Genomic DNA, 19,842 nt, shown 5'->3' with positions numbered 1-19,842 from the left:
GAGACCCCCCTCAAGATACGGATCAGAAGCGCCACCAAGGACGCGCAATTCTCCAGCAAAGGGCGAGAGAGCCGTGACCGGCACTCGGTTTCCAGTGATGGCAGCGGGTGCGGACCCAAGGCTGCCGAATCTCTCGGGTGGTCCTGCTGTGCTGGTTTGAAGGTGCACTTGGCACCGCTGGCCCAATTTGGCCCCTTCAGACTTAGACCAGCCAGCTGCCCTTACGGGTTCACACCAAACTCCACAGCCCGCATACACCTCTTTCTCTCCGCCCCCTCCCCCCATAGCTTTCCACCAGGGCTGGGACAGAGCAAAGGTCCAGGAAGATGCCAAGAGGCCCGTTCCCAATTGGGCAACTCCTCTTCAAGGTGCTGCTTTTTGAGTGGGACCTGCAGTCCATGCGGCCACATTCCTGATGCTTTGGGCTCAAATGGGCCCTGCTGGGTTAAAAGAAGCACTTTTGGACAAAGCAGCATTTATCCCACAAAGCAGGAACAGTTAATTGCACACAAGGCTGTTTCTTAACTGGGTCTTGTTCTTGCTTGCCTGTCACCTGCACGCACAAACACACACATCCCGTTCACACCCCTTGCCTTCAGATGTAGCAGAAATAACCGTGGAGATTAATTTCATATGATAAATTTAGCACAAAGGTCTACCGACTGCAGAAGTTTCCCAGGAAATCACAATGCCCGTAAAATTACCGTGGAAAGATCTGCATCAAGAATAAGAGTTCAAAATCCAGTCAGGCAAATTTATTGTTATATTGTGTTTCCTTCTCCCTGTCTTCTTCCTTTTGCTCTCTGCACAAAAATGAATTTAAGCCAATTCCTTACTTTGATCTGCTCAAGGCACAGAATTGGCCCACAGACTCCTTGGCCGAGGTAGATATGGCTTCTCCTGAGAGGATTTACCAGATCCTCCAACCTGGGGCTCTTTTAGACATCCTTCTTTCTCCCCAAATGGTAAGCTTGCACACCTGGAAGGTAAGTGGTGGTGGTGGGGGAAGGTCAAGTCCTGCTCGCTTTATAATCAAGCCCTGGGTTCAAATTCCCCCTGTGCCCTAATCTCACACAAACCATGCACAAATTGCTCCTCTTGAAGAATGAGATTCCTTGTAAGGAAGAGAACGGTTTGCCCAGATTCAGTCTGGCTGGTCCCCCAGGGCTTCCCTTGGGCCAGAGAGCATCTCTTGCCTGGACAGCAGAGCAGCCTTCCCATAAGGTGGCAGGGTCTCCTTCTGAGACCAAACAAACTGGAGAAACACTGGCACCCCTCAACTGCAAGGCGCTGGCTGCGTTTAATGAGGTGCCAGCAAAGAAGAGAGACGAGCAGATCGATGCCAGAGGAGGAAATGCACAAAGGTTAACCCTGAAGGAAACAGTACAAGAATGCAGAGGAGGGGTTGGTTACTTGGTTTGGCACCGATAGCCGGAATTCGGTCTCACTAGGCGATGGCTGCTCCTTATTGGTTATATAAGCCCCCTTTGAGATGCACGTTTATGGAGAGAAGAGGCACCGTCCAGCCTTGAGGGGCATCAGACAACAACGGAATGTGAGGTGAAGAACCCACAAGGTTTCCCACAGAATCTGGAGATTGAATGCCCTTCCTTTCTTAAGCATAAGAACCCTGCAGATAATTACTGGAATTAAGTTGATGAGCTCAATGTTCCTCCCAACAGAGCCTCCAGTACTTCTGGGCCTTGCACAAGGTGTGTGTGTGTGTGTGTGTGTGTGTGTGTGTGTGCGTGCGCTGGAACTTCTCTCCCTTTCCTAACAATCTCACCTCAGAAATTCGGAGCCTCCCCCTCTTGTTGCCAAGAGACTCTGAGGCCCGATTCACATATCCTGGTATGGATGCAATTCCAATTCTTGGTTTGGAGTTCGTGTGCTGGGGAAACCTGCCTCTTATGGTTTGTTCCATAAACCACAGTTGAAGTAATTTAGGGTGAGCATAAATAAGATTCCAGCTCTGTTCTGCCAGACAAGCCCTGGACGGTGTTCAAAGCCAGGCCATGGGGCAGGGCTTCTTCTTCTCTGTCGCCCAGTCCCTGGTGGGGACAGGGCTCCAAAAAAGGCCCTTCTGGATTCCCCATTGTCCCCACTGCTCAACGTCGCTTTCCTACAAGAAGGCTCTTTCCCCACCCTACAAATCACCAGAGTATAAACTTTTTAATTCCATGAATTATACGATTCAAGCCTGCTTCATTCCAAGTCTATTTTCAGTTTCTACAATGGCTCCAGAAAGTTAATGTTATCTTTTTACAATCCAAGTGTTTGAAATACATTCTCACACTCTGCTCCAGTTAAAAGCGCACAGCCCACCCCTCCTTCCCCCTCCCCCAACAGGCCACCTGCCAGCTGCTGAGCCTCCTTGAGGGGGGGGGGGACTTGCTCAGCTGGCACAGCACCCAAGCCCTCCTCTGCTTGCGGGGGGGCAGGAGTGGGCTGCAGACAGGTGAGAGCAGGAAGTGAGGCTGCTCTACCTGGGTGATTGGACCTCCAGAGGTTTTTCTTCAAAGCCTCTTCTCGATTCATGGAGGACCGTGGGGCTGCTCCGATGCACGCAAGAGCTGCTGCTAGCGGAAGGATGCCCGGGGCTCGAAACACGAGCGTGTCCTTCACCTCTGGGGACACAGGCCGCTTATGCCCCCCCCGCCCCCCAACTGAAGAGAAACGCACATTAGTGGGCAAAATAGGAAGCCCGTGAAATCAAAGGCACAAGGCACGCAGACAGGAGAGTGACACGGGTGTCAACGGCACTCCCTCCCGTGTCCTCTACTCGCAGAGGTCGCTCCTCACACCCCCCTTGCCGGGGCGCTTTCTCAACTCCAGCTGTTACTTTCCCAGTCTCCCCCTTCCATGCGACCGGGTCCCTCCTCCAGACTACGGTTTACCAATTACATCACTGGCTGGGCTCACAAATTCACGAAACCCTAAACCAGAGTTGCAACCCAACGGCCGAGTTCATCTCAGGCGCGAAGCCAAACTAAACCAGCCCGATTCACGCTCATTGGGGCGTTCCGGGGCGACTGCAGCTGCAGGGCGCCTTCCGCCTTCTCCTCCCGGAGCAGCTCAGCCTCGCCTTTCTCCGCTCTCCCCTCCCCAAACCCGGACTAAATCCAAGCCTCTGGAGTGCAACGAGCGCTCCGTGCAAGTCCGGGGTTTCCTGGCGCGCGCTCTTCGGCTGCGAAGCCGCGCAGGAGCCAGACATCTGCGCCCACCCCCCACCCCCGCCTGGAAAGAGCGCCTCCGGTTGGGCTCTGGCGGGCTGGGCGAGGGGAGCCGGCCGCGCTCTCGCCCCACCCGTCAGGGCCAGCGCCACTTTAGCGCTTCCCCGCTTCGCTCTGGAAGGCGGGCGAGGAGGGCGGCAGGTGCCGCTTCCCCCGCGGCTCCATTGTGCAGCCGGCGCGCCTTACCTTCCACACTCCAGAGGCTCCGCGCCCGGCCGGGAAAGGGGGACGCTCCCTCCGCAGAGGCCCGGCCGGAGCGGCCGCCCCCTCTCCAGCCCCGCCAGCGGGAAAGGAGGGAAGCGTCCGCTATGCCGCCAGCGCCGGCGGGGACCCTCCGCCGCGGGGCCAGGCACCGCCTCCTTTCCCGGGAGGGTGTGAGCGGACCGGCCGGCCGACAGGCCGTCCCCAGCCACACAATGACAGCCTCTGCGGGGGGCAGGTGAGGTGAGGGGCTGCTAGGCCCCTCCAAGCCTCCCGCAGCGATGCCCACTCCTCCCACCTGCCGGCCACTGCAAGGCAACCCTCGCCTTCCCCTGCCCACCCCCATTCTTCCCAATGACAACCCTGCGAGGGAGGCTGGGTTGAAAGGCAACTGGCCCAAAGGCTGCCGGGGCTGGTGGTGCTGTCCCCAGAGCTCTCAGCTTCCACCCCCCTTTGCTGCCCCCCTTCGAGGTTTCCCAAGGACGCAAGGCTGGTGGAGGCGGGGCAGATCCTCCCTATGTTCTTGGGGGACGAGGTTCCCCCCCCCCCCAGCCGCTCTTCCCACTGAGGGGCTGCCGCATTAGGCGGCACGGAAGAGACCCAGCAGGGGAAACCTGGGTTCCTCCCTGGGACGGGGATTCTGGGGGCCCAACTCCCGCTCTGGGCCACCCCCCTCCCAGAGGCCTCATGGGCCACGCAGCACCGGAAAAGCCGCTGGGATGGGCTGAGCCAGGAGTGTTGGGGGCCACACAAGGCCCCTCAGAGCCACGGGGCCTCATCAACCCTCTTCGGACTTGACCCTGGCAGCGCTGCCGCCCCCCCCCCCGGGGGCAGCCCCCTTTCCAAATACGCCACTCCTGGGATGACCTGTCCCGCCCCGCCCAATGCTTCTCAGTGGGGATGGAGCCCCACACAAGAAAGCTGAGCCTGTCCAGAGTCTGCGCCACGGGGCCGAGTTCCCACAGAAGCTGCCAGGGAGGCCACGCCCGAGGGCTTTGCAGGGACAGGGCTCCGTGGCCCTCCGGAGCAGCAGCCTAGTAGGGCAGGATCTCCATCTTCTTCTGCAGCGTCTGTGGCGGGAAGAGGAGCGGCCTGAGGAGGCTGTCCAGCTCTTCCAAGGCCAGCTGAGCATGCAGCACCGTCACCTCGTCTTCCTCGCAGCGCCCCACGAACTTCAGCAGGCGGTAAAGATCCAGCAGGACATCGCGGAGAACCTGGAAAGGGGAGCCGGAGTCACAGGACTTTCAGGAAAACCGCCTTTCGTCCAACCCGCTGCTTCAACAGGGGACCTTATGCCATGCCGGACCAACGGCGGTCCTGACACCCTCCGGGGGAGCTCAGGACTTCTGGGGTCACTGCTTGGCAGCCCCCCCTCCAGCCCCCCCATTTTTATTCCCTTTCCGAAATATACATCTAGAGAGGTGAAATTACTTCGTTCCTCCTCCAGCTTCCCCCACAGCAGCAACTCTGGGATGGGGGTTGGGTTGAAAGGGCGACTAGCCCAAAGTCACCCAGCCGGCTTTCACGCCTAAGGCGGGACCAGAACTCACCTTCTCCTGAATTTTCCAAGGCCAACATTTAATTATTGCACTAATTAATCTTACACACACCTTTCTGGAGGAAAGGTATAGACAAACTCCCCTGGGCCAGTTCCAAGAAAGCAGGGATGATCTCTTGCCCGTAAATGCCAGGCTGGGCGAACCCACCTCTTCTCTGGCATTTCCTGGTGGCAGAGGGCGGCGCAAGGGAGCGGGGCCCTTTGAGGAGGCCCCTCCGCGCTCCTTCGCCTGGTGTGGAAAGGCAGGCTCTCCACCCGCCTTTCCGGCAGGCATTCGGGCAGGTCCAGCGGGGCCTCCTTTCCTGCCAGCCCGGCCACAGGAGGACGTGCCCAGCCTCCTCCTCTCCCTCCACACGGAAGCCCGGGCAAGGAAGCAGCCGGCAGGGCAGCAGGAGAGACTCACCTCCACCGCCTTCGTGCTCAGCCCCCGCAGGAGAAGCACCACCACGTGGACCGCGGCTCTACGGACCTCAGCTTCCCGGTCGGTTTTGACCACGGCTGCCAAGCAGGACGCCAGCTGCCAGGGAGAAAGGCAGGGCCCCTCAGAGCAGGCCAGGGCAGAGATGAAAGCAGGTCTCCCTTTGCGTTAAGGACGCCGGCATTGACCCCCTGGGCCCCTTGACAGACCCGCGGCTGACTTACTCCCCCAGCAGAGGCCGGGACCCTGCGCCCCCGCATCCCCCCCTCTGGGTCCCAGCACCTGCAGAAGACTTTTGCTGACCCCACGCCCCTCCTGGGCTCAGGTGCTTCAGTCCCAGGGCTAGATCTGCATGCAGGGAGCCAGCGCCTGGCTCCCACGCAGCCCCAGCCACATCTTCCTTTTCCTGGGCTCAAGGACAGCCTGCCTCCTCCACGCCCTGCAGCAGCAGCAGCAGCAGCAGCAGCAGTAGTAGTAGCAGCAGCAGCAGCAGCTGCCGCCACTTCCGCTGAGTCAGCTGGCACTTGGCCTGCTGCAGCGCCAGAAACGGCTCTCAGCCGCACAGACGTGACTGCATCGTTGCACCTCCTGTCCAGGTACTGGAGGCCCAGGGCAACCTTGGCAAAAGGCCCAGCTGCGCCACCACGCCCCTGCACGGCTTGGCTACCCCCGCAGCACCCAGGCTGCCACATCGCAAAGCAGACCAAGATCCCCCCTGCCCACCAGCTGCACTTGAAGGAGCCCAGCTGTGCATGTCACCTCCCCCTGCCCCCACAGCCCCTCTCTTGCAGCCAGAGCCGTGGGAACCCCAGGAGGGGGTCTCTGCCCAAGGGAGGCGGCCCCCATGCCAGTATCGGAGTGGCTTTGGGGACAGCGGAGCACCACGGCCAGGGCTGGCTCACGCACCCACGCCCACGCGCAGATCTCCCCATTCCCCCTTTAGCTTATAGCTTAGACGGGGGTCCTGGACCTTTGCTGGCTCCTCAACAGGCAGCGGTGGGGACCTCGGAGTGGGATCCTTTCCAGCAAGGGCGCTCCAGCAGGAGCAGCAGGAGCCCCAGTGGGAGGGGGCAGGGGCAGGTACCTCGTGGACCACCGAGCCCCAGCTGGAACCCCAGGATCTGGCACAACTCTCCCAGGTTGGACAGGCTGCTGGCTCTGAGGGACCCGTCAGGATCTCGGGCTCCTCGCAGGAAGGCATGGATCAGGGCGTGTCTGTGCGGGAAGACCCGGTCTCCTGCCAGAGGGGGAGAAAGGAAGGCCAGCTGGCTCTCGGCTGCCAGGGGGCCCGTGAAGGTCTGCAGCTGCTGCTTGGAGGGGCAACCGTGGGCCTGGCCGGAGGGACCGGGAGCCAGGAGGGAGCCAGCCTGTCGCCTGCGAGCAGCCATGCCCACCTTCCCTGGGCTGGCAGGCAAAGGCGAGGCTCTCCTCCCTCCTCTCTGGCCTCCGCCCCTTATGCAGGGGGCCCTCAATCCTCAGTGGGGGGAGGAAAACGGTGACGGAGGAGCTGCTCACGGGACCCCCCTCCCCCGAGCCAGCAGGGCTGGAAAAGGGCTGGCATGAAGAAACCATCCAAGCAGCAGGGAGGCTCAAAGCGACTCAAGGCCCCCTCCTAAGAGGAGCCAAATTCTGCACACACACAACCCCCCCACCCCGGACAGCCCTAAGCGAGGCCAGGCGCCAGGCCCCGCTCCGTGCTGGCAGGCAGGCACCAGTAATTACGGCTCTGGCCTCCCCGGAACCCAGAGACGGGCGTCCCCAAACAGGGAGGCTTAACGGACAAACCTCCCCTCCGAGGGAGCCTCGTCCTTCAGCTGCCCCGGGCTGCCAAAGAGCAGCAGCGAGAAGCCGCCCCCCGTGCCCCTTCCCGGCCGGTGGCAGGGCCGAGGTCGGCAGGAACAACTTTTAGAGTCTCCCTGCTACCTTCGCACCATCAGTGCAAACGGGCCAGGGGCATCCGGCCCATGGAGGCTGGGGCAGCTCCTCTTGCAAGGGGCAGAAAAGGCACCAGGACGAGGGTCCCAGGCCCGCCCAGCACACAGGTAGCAATCAGGGGAGGAGGCCGAAGGCAGGGCCCTCTGCCAGCAGCAGCTCAGGGAGCCAGGAGGACTTCCAGCCGTGGGGGTGGGGGGTGTACACACGTAGGCCATGAGTCGCACTCCTGTCTCCAGGGATGGAAAGAAAACCTTTTTGGGGACCAGGGAGGGAGAGGCCGAGAGCCGCTTCCCAAGGCTGCCAATGGCCTGGAGGAGCCGCTGTGGGCAGGGAGAGCCACAATGCAGCCCAATGCAAAGAGCAGCACCCACCACCGAGGAGCCTCCTTGGGGGCTGCGGGGGGTCGAGAGAGGGAAGGGCCCACGGGATGCACTGGGCGTTTCCTAGGTGAAGGGGGTCTCTAAGGTGCACCCCCTCAGACAAGCAGCCCCAGAGCCAGGAGACACCCAGCCACCCTGCTGCTGCTGCTGCTGGGCCCCTGCAAGGAGCCCAGCCTGCTCCCGGGGCCACCAGTAGAGCAGGCAGGCGGGGGAGGGGCAGGTGGGGAAACACCTGGGCCAGATGGGAGCTTAATGAGGGGTTGGGCTCAAGAGAAGGTAACTAGGCTGGGCGAGGGAGGGGGAGGGGGACCCACCCAGGTGGTGCCAGCTGGAGAGCAGCCCTGCTGGGCCCGGGGCAGCGAAGATCGAGGGGGGCACGGGGAGGCAGCCGGTCAAGGAAGGGGGGGGGGGGGCTCGCGCCCAGGCCAGGCCCTCAGCCTCAGCCTCGGAGGAAGCAGCCACGCGGGCAAGGCGGCCGGGGGTCACGAAGGCGACAGGCAACACCCAGGAAGCAGGCAGGGAATTCCCGGCTCTCCCTTATCGGGAAATCAAAAGCCCCAAAGCTGAGAGAGGAAGTGACTCACCCACGAGACCAGAGATCGGGACGAGGCGCTAATGGAGACGCTTAGGCTGAGCATGGCGGGAGGGTCAGACTCCATGGCCTCACAGATCCCTCTCAGCTCTGGATTTCTGTGGAGCTTTGGCCAAGTGCGCCTAATGTTTCTCTGGCAAAGCTGGATGCCAGATCCGCTCCTGGGACCCAAGGAGGCGGCCGTCTCCCTTACGGGGCTGCCGAGAGCTCTCGTCCCCCCATCCCCAGGCAGAGAGTTGGGAGGCGCACTTGGGCACTTGAGGCACCGTCCCCAGGCCAAGGACCAAGGTGGGGGGCAGCTGGCTCTGGCAGGAGGAGAAACCTCCCCTCCCCTCAGGCACTCCAAAGCTCCTCCAAACGCTCCCAAGCCTTCCCTCAAAATGCAGAGGGTGCTACTGGAGGCCAGAGACCGTAGGACAAAAGCCCCCCCTGCACTGGCTACCAGGCCCCCAGGAGCCCCTCGCCCTCCCAGCCCCTGCAGGCCGGCTCACCCAGGGCTCTCGTCGTGCGCATCAGCGCCTCCCCCACCTTCATCCTGCTCTCCGCCGTGGGGGCGCCCGCGTACTGGGCCAGCAGGAAGGGCAGGGCGACTCCTGGGGAGGCCTCCGACAGCTGGGACACACCTGGAAGGGGGCAGAAGCAGGAGCCCAGGCTGAGCCGAGGGGGCAGAGCGGAAGGGGGCCCCGTTGCCTGGGCAGCTTTTCCACGCCTCCCCTGAAGCCCCCTCCGCGAGAGCGCCTGGGAAGACGCCCGAGGTCTCCGCTCCCGGCCCCCCGAGAATAAGCCCAGGCCAGCAGAAGCCCCCCCACTGCCTCTTCCCCGGCCTTTGAGGCAATGGAACGATCGACACGAGTGGGGGGGGCAAGCAAGCGGCAGGGCGGCCCCAGCGGGACTGACATCCCCCTCAGCCGCTGCTTCTGGGTGCCCACCAGGCCAGGCCCTGCTCCCACCTTCGCCACCCCCGCCCATCGCCCGAGGCCCTTCCCAACACGCTTGAGTCAACGGATATTCACCGGCTGTTGCAAGGCCGCCACGTTGCTCAACGCGGAAGGAGCCGCTCTTGCGCCCCAGGCTGGCAGAGTCACACGGGCAGGAGCCCTTCACCTGGCTGAAGCTCAGCAGGGAAGGATGTGGGGGAGGCTCACCTGGCCTGGGCTAGGGCTTCAGGCAGAGGCTGGAGGCCCTTCTCCCCCCCCCCCAGACAGAAACAGGACCCCAAGAGATCCTCAAGAGTGCTGAGCCTTGGAGCAGCAGCGTGTGGAGCTGAGCCGCCTGTCGCCTCCCTGTCAGCCTCTTCCCAACCGGGCTGACTTCCCTCCCAGGCCCAGAGACTCTCCGGGCTGCCTGGAAGCAGAGCGGCTGGCAGGGAGGCAGGGCGGCCCAGAGGCGCCTGGAGGAGGCCAGAAGGCCTCCGGGGCCTGTTCCTCTTCTGAACCCTGTGTGTGTTGGGGCGAGGGGGTGTGTGCCAAGGGCTGGCCAGGCCCAGAGCCTCCCAAAGAGCCCCCGCTCTACTGACCCACAGCGCCATCCAGAGGAGGAGGAAGAGCGCGCCTGTCCGCTCCCAGAGTCGACAACAAGGGCCCGGCCGCAAGGGCGGCGCCTGCACAGCCACCCACCCCCGGTGATCTTGTGAAACGCCTTCATTTCCTCCCAAGGAAGCCGGGCAGATATGGCTTCCGTGAGGAGTTGGCGGCTTCTCCAGGAAGGCAACACTGCCTGGAGACAGGAAGGCAGGTGCAAGGAAGGGGCCGGCTGGAACGGGTTCAATCGCCCCGCTGAAAGATGGCAGCCCGGCCAGGGGAGTGGCTTCCACAGACCTCGCCCGTCCTTAGGCCCCCCGGAAAGTCTCCTGCCCAGGCTGGGGGCAACGGAGAAGCAGGAGGGCTGTTTGCTGAAGTCCCGCTTGCGTCATGAGCAAACCGTGTGTGTGTGTGTGTGTGTGTGTGTGTGAACAGGTCTCTTTGGAGAGCAGCAGAGAGCAGGAGGAGGAGGAGGAGGAGCGGAGATGGGGGACGGGGGCTCCGCTCCGCGTTTTCTCCCATTCCCCAAGCCCACTTGCACACCTGCCCCCAGGGCTTCCTGCCTCTGGCCTGGGCTCCTTCCTGGAGTATCTGCTCCCCCCGCCCCCTCCCCATGCACCCAGAGGAGTCCAGACAGGAAGGAGCGAGGTTGGGTCTGCTTACCTTGGATAGCAGAAAGGTAAACAAAGGAGTCTTCGTGTTCCAAGTTTTCCACAAAAACCTGACAATTAAAACCAAGAATCTCTTTGCCTGCCCAGCTGCAGCCGACTGGGCCTCTGGTGGCGGAGGCCGCCTTGGCAGGGCGTAAGGTTGCCTGCGGCCTTCGATCCACCAACCCCCCAGGGAAGCACCGTTGTGGCTCTGCTCAGGGAGGAGGAGCCCCCTAGTTTCTAACTGGGGAACCGGAAGGGGTTCTGCAGCTGAGCTCCAGCAGCCCTGGGCGGGCCTGGGAACCAGGGCAGCTGCCCTCCCCCAGGGGCACCACATTCTGGCTGCTTGGAAGCAGAACCTAACTCTTCCCCTCCACTCAAGGCTGGGGGGCTCAGCAGGGTGGCAACAGGCCGGAAGTGGGGGGGAGGGGGGAGGAGAGGGGGAGACACCAGGAAACAGAAATCTGGTGGCTGAAAACCTAATTCTATCTGCCTCAAACCTCTATGGCTGGACAAAAACACCGGCGCCGGCTGGACCTTCTGTCCACCAAGCAGAGCTCACCGGACGGAGCTCAGGGGACACCCTCCACCTTCTCTGCAGGAAGGGCCCCCCAGGCAGGCCAAAGGGGGATCCCCCACCAAGGGCTCTGGCCGCCCACCTTCAGCAACCTCTCCTGGGTCTTCAGGGCCGCGGGATCCCTCTGCTCGACCATCCGGGTGAGACAGCGCAGGGCAGCAGCTCGCGTGGGGATGTCAGGGCTGTAAGCCCCCGAGAGAAGCTCCTGCAGGGGGTCCTTGTCCATCCCCGGAGGCTCCCCTGGGTGGCTCCTGGGCGGCTCCTGGGGCAGGGCTGGCCCGGCTCTGGGGGTCCCGTCCGGGGCACCTGTGCTGGCAGCTGCCCTTCCTTGGCCGGCTGGCCCACCCTCCCTCCTGCCCAGGGCCCTGCCAGCAGCGGTGCAGAGGGCCTCGCTGGAAAAGGCGCGGTGGGTGCAGATGGAGATGCTCAAGTCGGCCGCCAGCTCCTGGATGCCGGGCTCCGGGTGGAGGCGGGAGAGCTCCTCCAGCAGGGGCACCAGCTGCTTCAGGCTGGCAAAGTCCTCGGACTGCAGCTGGGGAGACAGCGGGGAGCCCGTCAGCCGGAACCAGGGCCGATCCCGAGAACTGGGCCCGGGGCTGCCGGCAGGGAGCGCCAGGAGGGGGCACTGGGCCCAGAGCCTTTGCTGTGGTTACCGTTATGGGCGTGCGCACAGGCTCCGGCAGGGCGGATAAAATCAGGCCCCAAGCTGGCAGGTGCACACAGGCAACGGGGTGGGAAGGGAGCTACCGCGCTTTCCCCAGCAGCAGGAAAGGCCCAGCCAGCACGCCAGCTCAGCCCGGGTGGGTGGGGGAGCCAGGAAAAGGCAAGTCCCCCCCCCCGGGCACAGGTACTTGGTGGCTGCCTCTGAGGCTGCTGGAGGCCTCCAGCTTTGTGGGTGCCGGCTAGGAACCCCCCTCCGGCAGGCAGCAGAGGGTCCAGGATGCACCCCCGAGGCCTCGCCCCTCCCTCCCTATTCCTACTCGGCTGCTGGGCACGGCCAAGAACCCTCCTCCCCCTCATTTCTCAAGAGGTCTCGCCTGGGGTGGGGAGGGATGCGTTTCCCGCCTGGCACCCACCAGAAACACGCCCCGTCCGTCCCCCCAGCACTCCTCCTGCGGGGAACCACAGCACAGGAGGAACAAGCTCCGGCCTGAAAGCTGGGACTGGGGAGGGGGAGGGAGGGGAGGAGGAGGGAGGGGGAGGGGGAGGCACCATGCCTGGGACCGGCCCCCGTGCAGGCCTGGGCTTGGCGAAGGGAGCTTCCAAGCTTCAGCCTGCCTCAGCAAGATCCCCCCCGCTCCCCACTTCCTGCCTCAACGCTGGTCAGAGACCGAAAGAGCCGCAGCACCAAGGCGCCTCCTCCCTGCAACCTCCCTCCCCAGGGAGACCGAGGCTTCCCTGCAGGCCCCTCGCCTGCCCCTCCCCCAGCAAAGACCCTGCAGGCATTGTGGGGGTGGTCTTTCCCTTGGGGATGAGACTGGGACAGGAGCGGGAAGGGCGGAGGAGCAGAGCCCAGAGGGGGAGGGGGCTTCCGCTCAGAATCAGGAAGGGAAACACCTGCCGGAACTACGAAGGCCCCTCCGGCTACTCACCTCCAGGACCCCCCCCAGCATGGCCGCCCCCAGCCCCACGGCCATGCTGAGCGTCTGGGACTCCACGGGGCCCACCGAGCCCCTGGAGAGACCTGCACAGGCCCGCTGCAGAGTGGCTGCCACGAAGTCCACCACCTGTGGAAGGAGCACCACCCAAAAAGTTCGCTTCTGCAGCCGACCGGGGGCCTCAGGATGAAATGAAGGCCAAGCCCTCCCTGCTCTCCCCCCCTCCCCCATCTGACACAACCCCTCCCCGCCCCCAGTAAGGAGGGAGAGTGTGATTTCTCAACAGCCCCCAGGGGGTGCAGCCTGCCCAGCCCAGCCTCAGGCCCAGCAGCCAGGCCAGCCCAGGTGGCTGGAGGGGACGGACCTGCCTGACATCGGTGAGCAGAGAGTCCGAAAGGGCCTCGGTCAGCAGGGCCACCACCCGAAGCACCTGCAGCTGCCTCCTCTGCTGGGGGAGGGCTGGGTTGCAGAGCTGCTCCAGATCCAGGGGGGCGGCTTGCGAAGGGGGCGCAGGGTCCTCCTCAGAGGCCACCTGGGTCAGCTCCTGCCACCAAGGGGGAGAGGCACAGATTGGAAGAAGAGGGGCTAAGCAACCGGCAGGATAGGGTCCTGCTCCACGGCAGAAACACACAGATGGGAAGAATGGCGGTTCACTGGACACACCCGCCGACACCGACAGACAGACAGACACAGGTCAGCAGGGATCCAGATGAGACCCCCCCGAGCCCTCCTCCAACCACAGCCCCATCCAAGGCCAGAGGAGGGCGCTTGCCCTGCCTGGATTAGCCCTTGGTGGCTGAAGGGCAACGGCTGGCCTCTGCCACACGTGACACCTGTCCTCCTCTTGTGGAAGGCGCGTGCGCACACACCCTGCGGAGGCCCCCGGAGATGCTCCCGGCCTACCTTTAAGCAGCCCAGGAAGAAGTCTCCCGCTAGGCGGCCCCTCCGGCAGCGAGACAGCAAGTCCACCAGCTGCTCCAGCTGCCACTGCTCCAACGAAAGCTTCCGATAGAGGGCCTCGTCCTCGTCACTGGGCAGGAAGGAAAGAGCAAACTTTCCTCCACCAGGGCACCCAGAAGGGGAGAGGCCCCGAGGCTCTGGGCTGGACCGTCTCTCCCAGCCTCCTTGGAGCAGGGAGAGTCCTTGGCCCACGACTGACCGCCTGCAGAGACAAAGCTGAGAATCCCCTGGGAAGTGCCCCCCATACTTGGGCTAAACTGCAGCTGCCTTTGGCCACGCAGAGACTCTCCGCACCCCCTCCTGAGGCAGAAGAGGCTGGGGCAGGTTTCCTGGCAGCCCCCACCCCCCACCCCTCAACCATCTGGGTCAGTCGTCCCCCTTAAAGGCCCAGCAGGCTCTCACCTCACAGGCTCCTGGATGGTGGCCGCCACGCCCCTCCTCCACCCACCTGGAAGTGGCAGTGGGGGTGGGGCAGGCGGGGCTCCCTCTGAGCTCTGCCAGGCCTTCCAGGGCCGCCAGAGAAGCCCGTCGCTCGCTCTTCTCCAGGAACCATAGCAAGATCTCCTGGCAGGGGTGCTGAAAACAACCGGGGGGGGAGGGCATTGACCCCAGTCCAGGGCAAGGTGGCTTTGGGGAGAGGCAGCCCAGAAAGCCCCCAAGCCAAGCTGCCTCCCCCAGAAGAGAGGCTCGAGGTGGAGGTCTGTCTCCTGGGCGATGGGAACCCAAAAGCCGGGGGGGGGGGCTGGCTGCTCTTCCGTAGCCGGCCACCCTCCTCTTTCCCCGTGTTGCTCTCTTTGGATCAGGTTCTTCTTTTCGGAAGAGCTGCCAATCCCCCTCCCCCCCCCCGGCAGAAACGCCAAGGCCAGCCCTGCCCACGGCTCCTGGGCACAAGAGCCCGGCCTTCAGCGGGGGGTGGGGTCTCTGCTGGCAGGGACCAGAGATGCCTCCAGCCAGGGAGGTTTGTCCCCCGCAAGCCCACGGAAGAGCTCTGGAGATCCCCCCACCAGCCCAGGGGCCTCACCGTAAGAAGGACACGTTCTGCTTGGTGAAGCACCAGAGGGAGAAGACGGCCCCCAGCGCAGGCTGCAGGGCACCCAAGAGGCAAGGCGAGGGCTCATTCCCGACCACACAGACCTGTGAGGGGGAGCAATGGAGAGGAGAAAGACTCTGCACATGCTCAACTGGCAGCCTTCACACACATGTGCACACACACACACACACACACCAGGAGGCAGAAAAACCTCTGGCTATTTTAGGGCCTTCTGGACCCCTTTCTGTGTGCCGGCTGTCTGAAAGGGCTCATTAGTGCCCGAGATGCTCTCGAGCGTAAACAGTGTTTAAATGCTGAAGCTATCGAGGTGTCTGCCAAAGACCAGCCCTTCAATTTACAGCCCCCCAACCTCGCAGCTGAACCAACAGCCTGTTGCACAGGCCTCCCAAGACCTCCGAGCCTGCTAATGGCTCAGCCCAGAGCCCCCCCCCCCCAGCCTATTTGTAAGGGGATCTATTCCTTCTGGGATCAGGCTGATCCTCACGAGGGCTGCATCTTGGGCTGGCTGTGCTGCCGGGCAGTGCTGATGTCTGGCGCCCGGCAGCTGGCTGAGAGCAAGCTGACCGCAGCGCTGGGCTAGCAAAGGCGGATCGAGCTGAGCATGAAAGCCATGTGGGAGCGGCGGCTCCGCCTGGCGTTGCAGGGAAGACCATTTTGCCTACTTCAGCACAGGGAGAAGGGAGGACACAGCTGCGGAAGATGACGCAACCCGACTCTGCTACGGGAATGTTTGGTCTGAAAGCAGCTGCAGGTCCTTCCTTGGCTTCTGCTCCCTCCCAACACTGCGTACCGACACGTTTGCTGGCGCCGTACCTTATGCACCGTTTCCACGCACCCCGAGAGCAACTCCTCTTCCACCAGCACCGCCCCAGCTGGCACGTCTCCCAGGGAACCTTCTGAAGACAAAAAAAGGGACCGTGAATGTGGGAGCAGCTACGGCCGGTTTCACTTAAATATATTCCACGATATGAGTGGCCAATGGGGAAAAAAACAGCCCATAAACTCCAGCCTCTTCCTTCTCTGAGAGCCACCCAGCTGCCAGGCTAGAAACTATGGGATGGGGAGCTCTGGGCCTCTCCCCAAATCCTCTTGCTCAGCCCAACCTCCTCACACTGTTTCAACGGCTAAGGCTGGACTGTGGTGAGCTGCCAGAGTTCACGGGAGAACTAAGGATAGGAAGGATACATTTCAGCCCTGCAGACCCAAGCCTAAGAATCCCAGGTGCACCAATTCGGGGTACAGGAGCCCCTGAGAAAACAAGGAGGTTCCCACCTTCCAAGGTGACAGAAATTTCTTGGTTTGGTCATTCAACCCACTAACCAACCTCCACAGCCGGCCAACCCAACCAAGGGGCTCTAGGAGGCCTGCAATTCCAGAGTTCCAAAAAGAGGGAAGAGCTAATAAGGCACCTTCCGGCCCCCCCGCCCGGCCCAGCGTTCAGGGGGCGGGAGGCCGTTACCTGCCCCCCCCAGGCAGCGCAGGAGAGGCTCCAGCAGGGGACGCAGCAGGTGCTTCTCTGCCTGCTGGGGATGTTGCCTGGCCATGGCGAGGACGGTTGCGGTCGCCACGCGGTGGAACTGGTGCATCATCAGCTTATCCTGGAGGAGAAACAGCTGCAGGATCTTTAAAAGAAAAAGGTAAAAGCAGAGTTTATGCTCAAAGTTTGTCAGGCGCACCAGCAATATTTCTAAAATTACGTTTTATAGCCCGCACTATCACAAATTGCCAGAAGGGGGAGAGGGGGAACAGGGCCACAGGCCCCCAAGACTCAGCAGGAACTGCAGGCCCCGAGGGCCCGCCCAGGAAGAGTCGATTTGCAGGGACCAGATGGAGGGGAAACTCTGCATCCACCAAGCAGGAGCCGCTCCGGGAGCTCTGACTCACAAATGGACCTTGTGCCACCTGAGCTGCACCGGAACGCCAGTCGCTGGGTAAAGGGAAGGGGCAGGAGATGTACCTGTGGGCAAATCTGTTGACAATAATCCTCCAGGGACAGAGACTGCTGAGGACACGAGGACAGGATCTTGGCTACAGCCTCGCACTTCTGCCAGTCGGCTGCTGCCGCTTCTGCACTGCTGCCCGCTACAGCCCCAGCTGGAAAGCAGGAGGCTCTGTGTTAGACGAGCACACAGAGCGCCGCCCATCCTGTGGCCAGAGAGACTTGCAATTTCCCCCACGAGGACGAGGAGGAGGAGCTTCACCCAGGCCACGGCAGTAACCGCCTTGCTCAGTATCTTGCCAGGTCACCTTGGATCTTCCTCAACCCATCTGCTCTTGCTGGTTTTTAAGAGGGGGACTGAACTGCTCTCTGCCTAGAAGGGCTGGTTCGTGGCAAATGCCGTGCAGAGAAGAGGGGCCAGCAGCAGCTGACGGGAGTGAGCGGGGAAGGCCTGGGAGGATCATGCACCAGGTTGCCTTATTTGCCCCATGCAGAAGTCCAGGTTTGGTTCTGGCAAACTGGACTGATCCAGGAAACACTGGCACAGAGTTATTTGTCCAGTTTCAAAATATTTCTCTGTTTCCTGCAGATCCTTATTTATTAAAACAGGAACTATTAAAAGTAAACTTGGCTGGGCCAAGTTTAGAAACACTGGAACAAAGGACTCTTTTCTGTTGTCCCAGCCTTTGCAGGGCTGATTTGTCCAGCCTCATTCACCTCCGGCTCCCTCCAGGATGCCACGGATCACAGCCTGAACTCCACCAGGTCTTAACAGCCTCCCGGATAGCAGATGCCCACAAAGGCGCTGAAGCCAGGCTGGTGCTGGTGCCATACAAGGCTCCTTCTTCTGCTGGCTGGGACAGGAGGCCTGAAAAAGAAACATGTGCATGCTGGACCACGGTCAGCCCTGCTGTGCAGCAGCCCTTCTTCTGCCTTGCCCCGGTGGGCCTTGACACCAGGCAACAGGGGCATCCCTGGCCCTTCCCCAGGTAGAATGGACTCAAGTTAACTGACCATTCACCTAGCAGCAGATTCCCAGGATGGCACCTAACAAGACTGGGTTGGCCCTGGAGCTCAGTCCAATTGTATCGCATCCCAATTTAGACCTGGGGGCTGCTTACTCTCCACGTGCGAGGAAGGCAGGAAGGCCCAAGTTGAACCTCTGTGACAGGGTCTCTAGGGACAAGCCGTCAAGGAGCAGGACCGAGAAAGACCCGTTCTCTGCAGAGCCATGTCTAAACTAACACAGAGGCAGCGCTGAGCTGGAAGGATGCAAATCTAGTTTCTCCATGGCTCACAGTCATACCCGCTTAGCGCCCCCTTGAAGCAGCAGCAGTTCCTGGACCACCAGGGGCTGGTACACTTTGTCCAAAAGGCCTTGCAAGGCTTCTTTGCAGCTGCTCCGTTCCCCTTCGGTCAGGCCCTGGCAAAAAAACCCCGAGAGTTAGGAAAATAAAACACGCAAAGGAATCCTCGGAAATGCAAAGAGGCACTCACTCCAAATATCCCTTCAGTAGCCCTGACTAGAGGCTCAACCAACTAAGGCAGTGACAAGGGCCCCACGGGCACCTCCCTGCCCGGCAGAACTTTTCACCTGTAGGGCCCAAGGGTGGCTTGCTAGTCCCCCCTCCCATTTCATATGGCCCGGAGGAAACAGGGAGGCACTTGCTTCACTTCATGGAAAAACCCGGCCGGGCCGCTTCTGGCAGGGAACGGGGCACTGCCGAGCAGGACCCCCAGGGCTGCTCCTTAACCCTCACCTGCATCTCGGCACCTACCTGGGCCTTCCTTGCGGGGCAGAAGCCTAGCTGGGCCAGCCCAGCCAGCAGGTCGCCCAGGTGGCGCACCAGGATTAGCCTGCCCAGCTCAGGGTGCTCGGCCACTTCCACCAGGGCACTGCAGGCGGCGAGGAGCCTCCGCGGGGCTTCGGGCTGGGCGGCGAGCAGGCCGGCCTTGTCCCGGGGCGGGGGCGCCACCCCGGGCAGCAGGTAAGGGCGGAGGCCCAAGGCCACCGCCAGCTGCGCTGCCGCCTGCACGGTCCCCTCCTGGGCGATGCTCAGGGCGTCCGGGCGCAGCGGAGGCGGGCCCCCGGCCTCGCCCGGGCTGGCTGCGGGGGTCGCGGTTGCCAGGCGGACCAGGCAGCGCTTGAGGCAGAGCAGCAGCAGAAGCGCCTGGCAGGCCGCGGCCCAGGGCGGGTCGGGGCCGGGACTCAGCCCCGGGGCCCGCTGGGCCACCTCGGTCCTCGCCCAGCGCAGGGAAGCCCACTGGGGGTCCCGGGCCAGCCTCTCCTCCAGCGCGGTCAGCCCGAGGCGCAGCGACTCCGGCGACGGGCCTGCGGGGAGAAGGGAAGCGCCGGTCGGAGCGGCGGGCAGGGCACGCGCGGCGGCGCCCCGGACCTGCGGCGCGGGAGGCGAGAGAGACACCGCCCGCCGCCCCTCCCGCCGCTCTCACCGGTGCCTGCGCTCCGGCCCAGCAAGAGCTGCAGGCCGCCCACCGCCCGCTGCAGCCCCGCCGCCGCCGCCGCCGCCTCCTCTTCCTCGTCCCGGCCCTCGGCGCTCCTGGGCGCAGCCATCTTGGGAAGGTCCGGTGGGCCTGCGCGACGGCGACGACGCCCCCTTGGGAGGGGCGGAAGGGGGAGGGGCGGAAGTTCCCGCCGGCTGCCGATTGGGGAAGGTCGAGAGGGGCGGGGAAAGGCGAAGGGAAGCAGCCCGGAGGGATTCTGGGAGTCCTCGGCGCAAGACCCTCTGGCGCATGCGCAGCTCAGGGTGTCGAATTCGCTTGAGATGAAGCCTTGGGGCGCTTGGGTGGGGGATGGTGGTTGACAGGCTCGGTGCGGGGCCTCCCTTACAAAAAGGGCAAAACAGGCTTTGTTCATTAAAAGTGTCAAACTATTTCCGTAAATCTGAGGCCAAACTATTCAAAATTAGCTGCGGGACCTTAAAGCAAACTGCCAAATGGAAAGAACTTCAGTAATAAGTCCTTTCCAAGATAGGGCATTCCGAAACTAAAAACCGGTTTAAAGGCTTTTGTTCCCCATGCTAAGTGGAGGAATGAAGCAGAAGGCGAGGGCTTGGGAATAGAGGGAATTCTGCTGTGAAAAGGAAATGCTTGGAGTGGAGCAGAGCTATCGGCCCCAAGGATAAATCTCAAGCGCTACGGATGCATCTGTAGGGCTTGAATCCCCTGGCTGCCTCCGCCTTCCCTCGCTTGGACAGCTGCCGCCTTCAGAC

The 19,842-nt window shown here is 62.6% G+C and overlaps 1 protein-coding gene across 1 annotated transcript; it reads right to left on the bottom strand.

Moving 5' to 3' along the window:
• Nucleotides 1-2,204: 2,204 nt before the first annotated feature.
• TANGO6 (transport and golgi organization 6 homolog) lies at nucleotides 2,205-19,232 on the bottom strand. The gene is given in 22 exon segments (XM_087940324.1): nucleotides 2,205-4,648; nucleotides 5,396-5,509; nucleotides 6,495-6,512; nucleotides 6,514-6,647; nucleotides 8,809-8,940; nucleotides 10,501-10,558; nucleotides 11,147-11,596; nucleotides 12,657-12,791; nucleotides 13,027-13,206; nucleotides 13,566-13,692; nucleotides 14,025-14,064; nucleotides 14,067-14,102; nucleotides 14,105-14,198; nucleotide 14,391; nucleotides 14,644-14,756; nucleotides 15,487-15,569; nucleotides 16,133-16,295; nucleotides 16,631-16,767; nucleotides 17,330-17,480; nucleotides 17,919-18,035; nucleotides 18,373-18,944; nucleotides 19,064-19,232. Coding segments are annotated over 22 exon segments (3,156 nt in total). The 5' UTR covers nucleotides 19,185-19,232; the 3' UTR covers nucleotides 2,205-4,468.
• Between the last annotated feature and the right edge of the window lie 610 nt (nucleotides 19,233-19,842).

The sequence above is a fragment of the Pseudonaja textilis genome, chromosome 11, assembly GCF_049901715.1.
Source record: "Pseudonaja textilis isolate UNSWEBS1 chromosome 11, rPseTex1.2, whole genome shotgun sequence".
Classification (NCBI taxonomy): Eukaryota; Metazoa; Chordata; class Lepidosauria; order Squamata; family Elapidae; genus Pseudonaja; species Pseudonaja textilis.
This window is presented reverse-complemented; position numbering and strand designations above follow the sequence as displayed.